Source organism: Daktulosphaira vitifoliae, unplaced genomic scaffold, assembly GCF_025091365.1.
Source record: "Daktulosphaira vitifoliae isolate Bord-2020 unplaced genomic scaffold, ASM2509136v1 Scaffold_1, whole genome shotgun sequence".
NCBI classification, from domain to species: Eukaryota; Metazoa; Arthropoda; class Insecta; order Hemiptera; family Phylloxeridae; genus Daktulosphaira; species Daktulosphaira vitifoliae.
The window spans coordinates 30724826-30732220 of NW_026099572.1; the positions used below are offsets into that span (position 1 = coordinate 30724826).

The 7395-nt window shown below is 26.6% G+C and overlaps 1 protein-coding gene across 1 annotated transcript; it reads right to left on the reverse strand.

Moving 5' to 3' along the window:
• Positions 1 to 5158: 5158 nt before the first annotated feature.
• Positions 5159 to 7191, reverse strand: LOC126910304 (uncharacterized). Its single transcript, XM_050692757.1, has 3 exons — positions 6879 to 7191; positions 5848 to 6528; positions 5159 to 5661 (listed from the first exon to the last, which is right to left on the reverse strand). Exons 1-3 carry the CDS (start codon positions 7189 to 7191, stop codon positions 5159 to 5161), a joined length of 1497 nt encoding a protein of 498 aa, XP_050548714.1.
• Between the last annotated feature and the right edge of the window lie 204 nt (positions 7192 to 7395).

A 7395-nucleotide genomic window follows, 5' to 3' on the forward strand; every position in this document is an offset into this window, starting at 1 on the left:
ACTAGAACCATTATAAATTTTTTTATTGAACTATAATAAAAAAAATAATTTGTTATTTATATTTCCGTAATAATTTGTAATAAATAAAAAGAAAAGGGCTAACAGCAACAGGGGGGTCGTAAATAGTTGATGAAAAGGATAAAGGGAGATTGGTTGGTTTTGTGAATGTAAAGGCGGTGGTAATTTAATATAGAGAAAAGTAAGAGTAGCTAGAGATACTGGGCATTGTCAATAAAATAATGAAATAGAAAGGGATCTCGGGGTATGTATGCCTACATAAACACGTCTGATATATATGAGTAAGATGAAATATTAACGAAAGATTACTATTTAGTCCCTGCACAAAAATGTATACACGAATTTTTGAGGAGTCACAAATATCATATTTCTTTATAAAAATATTTTAGTTAATTTTATTTCGACAACCTACCTCACTTTAATTGTTTATTATTAAAAATCCTTCGGTTAAGGTATTATTATAGATTAATTATATGAATGAATATTTTCATTTACCTCTAATTATCCTGATAGGAAATATATTCTGTTGTGATGAATCATGTGATTGATTTTACTGTTGACGATATGTATGTATGTGCGTTTATATACGCACTTGAAATTGCGCGACTCTTATAATTATACTATATCGCGTACAAGTATTTCTCTATTAAAACTCTATATTAAATCTACCCAAGTTAAAATCTAATTTATTATTCTTTTAGTATTTTATGTAAACTCTTTTTGTATATTTGTGTGGTATGTTATTTGGCCTTGTACATAATGTTTTATACTAACTCATTTGTAATCTAACAATTTGTAAGACCACTAAAGAAATTTAAAATAACATAACAGTCCTGTGAAATCAACTATTTCCAAGTGGTTTACGTCTTTTCAGTCATCCATAGAGTGATCTATGGTAGATACGAGCTCAATTTCGATTCTTTGCATAATACATTATACTATTGTCCAACACTCTGATGGCTAGCACTATGGCTGAGATCAGACTGGTTGGTTGACAAGTGGAGAGACACTTTTGAGAACGCTTATAATTAATTGAAATCTTGACTACGATATTATTATGCTAGTACTCTGACCAGCCAAATTATGGCGCTTTATTAAGAAGAACACAGAACACAATGCAATCTAATCATACATTTTTTAAAGTGTGTATGTATATAAAAATAAATAAAACAAATCCATAAATAAAACAATATCCATCATCCCAAAAATTTTTTGAAAATATTCTTGTTAAAAAATTATCTCCCTTATTCAAAAATATAATTATTAAAGAACAACGTGGCTTTTTTACGATAGATCTACTACTACCAATTTAATATTATTTCAAAATCACGTAATAGATGCATTTAGTAAAAACTACCTAGTTAATGTAATCTATACTGATTTTTCTAAGGCATTTGACAAAATAGACGACAACATTCTCGCAGCGAAATTGCACAACCTAGGCTTTCGAAATCCTTTTTATTCTTGGTTAGTCTCTTTTATTACTGATAGGAAACAATATATAAAAGTAAAAAATTTTGATTCACCACTAAACGATGCCAGTTATGGAATTGCATAGGGTTGTCACCTAGCTCCTCTTTTATTTAATATATATATATATATATATAAATAACATAAAAATTACTAACTTCCGCATACTTCTGTTTGCTAACGATTTAAAAATATTCCGAATAATTAAAACTCCTTATGATGCAAATGACCTTAATCTACTCAATAATGACGTATTCTTAATAAACTATACTTCAATACCGATAAATGTAAAATTATGACATACTCAAGAAAACGTGTAACTCAAACTTATAAGTATTACTTAAATGATACTGAATTGCCTAGAGTTTTTCATATCAAAGACCTTGGTGTTTGTTTTGACCCTTCCTTATTGTTCAATGATCATTATGCATACATCATAAACAAATCATCTTCTATGTTAGGTTTTGTGAGTAGAACTTGTTCTGATTTCAACAATACTATTACTATAAAATCTCTGTATTGTTCATTTATTAGTTCTATACTGGACTATAACTTTGTCATTTGGTCTCCTTGCATGTCTGGTTTCAGATTTTATATATTTTATATATTCAATATTTTGATATTGAAACGATTCAAATAGCTTCCTGAGGTTTCTAGCACCTAAATGCGGTGTCAATCGCATGCCCCTATTACTACGTTAATGTGCCATATAAACAAATTTAACATTGATTTGTTCATTTGTAACAATATATTCACTTTTAACGTATACCTCAAAAAAAAAGTATATATTAGTTAATAATTATTGTGCGTATTGTAATATTATTCTGTTCTACCAATTTATATTGTAATTTAAGTCAGACAACACATGTAAACTTTACTCTACAAACTAAATGGTCGTCTTCCTTATATATATTGGGCCTAGCCCGTTTAAATTTTCTATAAATACCAATATTTTTTGTGTGTTGGAATATTTGTATTACCAAAAGTGTTCGGCCGAAAATAAGATGTATAATATTTCTTTTAAGTCTGATCGACTTAAAATGGAATGTATAATAATGTAAATCTGATATAGAATTGTAACTAAGAGCGAACTATATGCTAACGCAGATTCCATGTGTGTGAACGTTAACTAGGAAATGCTCTTTTTGGGAAAAAATGACCTATTTATAACCTGCAAAACTGGGTTAGCGATCTCTGGTGAGATTTTTGAGATATTTTTTGTTGTATTTAATTGATCTTAATGATATTTCTAATCAAGAAGCTGTTACTAACTAAATGATGTACAATGAAAATGAAGAGAGACGTAATGATCATTATATACGGACACCAAGATCCTGCAAGAATAAATTAGCAACTTAGGTCATCATGCTATGAAAACCTTTTAGAAAGATTAAACAAGACTATTTTAGAATAGGGACATGGAATGCGAAGACGATGATTAAAACTGGAAGATGTACAAGAACAAACGAAGAAAGCAAAGCTACATATACTTGGTTTAAATGAAATAAGATGAACAGAAGAACAATTTTGGAATCAATCATAGTGGAAATGAGAAAAGAGGAACAAAAAGGAGTAGCAGTGATATTACGAGGAAATGGGAAAGACAATGTATTCAACTCATACCACCTAAATGACAGATTTCTGATGGTGAAAATAAAAGCAAAGATTACAAACATTTACATTATACAAATTATTCAAAAAGAATATAGATGAACTAGATATAGAAGAAAAATATCTGACATAGTATAAAGTTGAAAAATGAAATAGAACCTAGGTAGCCAAGGATGACTGGACAAATTCTTGAATTGATAGAAAGAAGGAACAAATTACAGAACAGAGATTACAATTTACATAAACAGGTAAAAAAACGAAGTGACAACAAAATGCCGTCTAGCAAAAGAATGTTGGCAAAATCAAAATATACAAGAAATAGGAAATGATATACTAAGCAACAATACAGGAATTTTTGTCATTTTTCTCACTTTTTTTTCTTAAAACTTAAAATATATACTATAAAATGAAAAAAAAAATTTGTCTCGACACCTTATCTTCTATGTGCAAATGGCTGCCGAAATTCAACAAAAAATGTAATGTTTGAGATAAAAAACACCTTCTATCAGCATGTTTTTTGTACTTAAAAATGCCATAACTTTTTCAAATATTAACAAATCAATGATTTTTATTATTAATGATAAGTGGGATGGAGCTAACTTTTGTTTCTACTCAGACTAGAATGGTAGCTAAATTTGAACCACCCAATATACTGAGAGCATTTAAACCTACTTTCATATTATTATTTTGTTATTTATATATATATATATTTATATACAAGAGGTTTCAGTAAAGCTATTATTATAATTATTAAATTCATTGTTTTTATTCATTAAATATTATCTTATAAAATTAACACCCAATTTTTGGACAATAATACATCATTACACTATAATATTGACATATCTGTGACAAATTATACTATTATTTATGTGAATTTATTTTAAAGTTCACATACATAATGTACTTTATTGTTTAATAGGTGATAATAATGATTACCCATTTTTAACAATACAGTATATAGTTTATTACTTAAAAAACCCAGCACAGTGGGGTTGTGGCATAGTTTGGTTCAGTATAGATTTAATCTGACAGTGATTAAAATCACTATCATAAGAAACGCTTCAATGCAAATCTGTAGATATTGTTTAATTCTAAGAAATTGGTGGATAATTAAAAAAACAACAACAACTATTTCCATAATTATATCCAGATTAGTATTCTTAGATTCAAAAATATAATATAAAATTATATATTATATAATTGTTATACTAAATTGTTTTCAAATTATTATTGATATTGATTTTTAATATGTTAAAAGTAATAATTTTTAACCGTCTTTATTTAGTCCTTTATAGTAAAAGTTTATAATAAAAAAAAAAATGAATTTATTACCATAACTTTTAGCTCAACTTACAAGTTTGAAATTGACATTATTAAATAGAAAAAAATGAAATTGTTAAGATTAATATGCAATCAGGAAATTTTATAATTACTATTTACAGTAAATTTATCAGAAAAGTTCGATTTTTTTTACATTTTTATCGTAATAGATCACTTAAATAAAAATCATAGTAATCATTTCTATTTAACTTTTGGTGTTTAAAAATATTCTACAATGGAAATATTTAGAATTTAATTAATTTTAAGGATTATATATCTAAAAAAAAAAATAAAAAAAAGTTGTTAAAAAGATTTACTCAATTGAGTGTATTATAAAATTTGATTATAATTGTAAAAATCTATCATTAAATTCAGGTATATAATTAAAATTATTTAACAATTAAAATTAGTTTAATATTTAACATTTTTATTTTATAAAAAAATAGTTACAGAAAACGGTTAATTAAAATTTTTATTGATAATAATACTTTAATGTTAATTTAGTTTATCATACTGGTTTTCATCAAACGTAAATACTGTTATGCAATATACAAATAAATAATAATTTTTCTGTAAAAATTAAAATGAAAAATGAGAAATTGTTCAAAGACAAGGTTTTTGTACCAAATTTCTATGGTTTCGTTGTAAAATGAATTAAGTTTACTACATGTTAAATAGACTAAGTAAGAATCGTGTCCGTTAGAACATTCCTGAAGTTCAATTGTTAAGTCAGTTTTTATAGAAGGTCAATGATATTACTATTTTTAAAGAGTTTGTTTACTTTTTCTAAAGCTTCTGTATAAAATTCATTCAAATTCTTAAATTTTGTTTCAGAGTCATTAAACTTTGGTATGCTATTAAGGTCAAAAGAGCTGGTCTCTGTTATTTGTTGTAAGACATATTGTTGAAAAAAGTCAATTTCATCAATTATAACATTTGTCACAATGGATCCAATAAACACATACCTTACATCTAAATAGCTCAAAAACTTCATAGCATTGTAAAGATTTTCAAACATTATCTTTGAATTTTTCATTTCTTCTATGAATGATGTTACACAACAAATAAAGTTTTCCGACAAATTTCTAGAACGAAATTGCTGACATTTATCAATAATAATATGCATGTAATCGAGAAATTTTTTTAGTATTTCAGTGTACTTGAAATTGAGTAAACTAATTGTAATAGAATATTTACTTTTAAAATTTTGCATAAACTCGTCTTGTTTGAAAGCTTCCTCTATATCAACATTATAATTTGAATCTCGTTTCATTTTCAGATTTTGCATTTCATTTGATCCAATATGTTTTCGAATATATATATATTATATATAATATAATATATATATAGCGCTGTATTTTGCAATTATAGTCATTGTTATTATAAATAAAAAATTTGAGGCTGAGGAATATAAATAAAAAGCACCTTGTCTTGTATTAGCATTTGTCATTTCATTTATGGATAAAGATTGGAGACTTTGAATTATTGTAATAAAATTTTCAGAAAATACTCTAATACTTTTATACTTTGAAGACCAACGTGTTTCACAAAATAGTGGTATGTTAGGTATTAGTTTTCTTCGAAGTTTACTTTCACGATAAAATTTAATAAATTCTTTAATTGTGCCTGTAGTATTACAAATAACCATAATTTTGTTTAAGTCATTAATAACTAAATTTAATCGATGATTAGCACAATGAAAAAATAAAGCTTTGGCATATCGGTCCCTAATTAGTTTAGCAACACCACTTTCTTTTCCAGCCATTGTAGCACAGCCATAATAACCTTGTCCACAAAGTTTAGTTAAATCAAGACCACAATTCACCATAAATGATAATATTTGAGTAGCAACCGATTCTGAATCTAATTTATTTAAGGGTAAGAAGCCTAGAAATTCTTCTCGTATTTTAAAAGGATTTGACTGTTTGTCTAAAAATCTAATTACAATTGTCAATTGTTCAACACCAGAAATATCTGCTGTTTCGTCGGCAATGATAGAAAACGCATTTGCGTCACTGGCTTCACACACTATGTTTTCTTTTAATATTTTACTACACAATGTTATTAGTTCATTTTGTGTTCTATGAGATGAATATTTAGCATTCCCTGCACAGCTTAAAAAATGATTTTTTAACATCTCATCGCCTGAATCAACACGAAAATGTAGAAGATCATGAAAATTACCTGAATCTGTTTTTTTCCCTCGCAAAGCAATGTCATGGTTCCACAAAACACAATGGTTGATACTATGGATTTAAATTTTTTTCTGTTGGTTTCTATTTCTTTTTGTAGTCCAATATTTACTTGTTCAATCACACTAATTTTTTTATCAGTCATAATATCCATAAAATCTTTAGCTCTAGACATTGATTTAGAATGCCATTTTGAAGATATATGTATTTTAGAAAAGTTATGAAAATCCTTGTACTTAGTAAACGGTTTTATTATAAATTTACCTTGTACACCTCTGTGAATAGATGGCTTAAACAGCACATATACTCTACAAAAAGCTCCTTTCACACCCTCGACTGCTGAATAAGTTAACCATGAACTGTTTTCGTGCAACCAATTGTTCCTAAATGCACGAGTATTTCCTGGTTTAAAATCACTTTTAAAGTTATAATTAGTGTTGGGTACCCAAGGATGACGCAAAAGTTTGAATTTCAAAGAATTGTCAATATTTTCTTGAATTAAATATTTTCCAATATCTTTTTCATCCGTTATCACATCACTAATAACATAACTTTTTGTATTTATAGCAACCGACATACTTTCAACTTCACACGATTCTGTATTATTTATTTCAATTACTGAAGTTGAGGGTTGATTATCAGAATCACAGAACTTAGGTTTTTTGAAAAAATTTCTGATGTCCATAATAGTATAATATTAGATAATCGACTATATAAATATAATTATGATTTATAAAAATAAAACTTACTCTAAAAATACTTATAAATGTATAGTATAGAA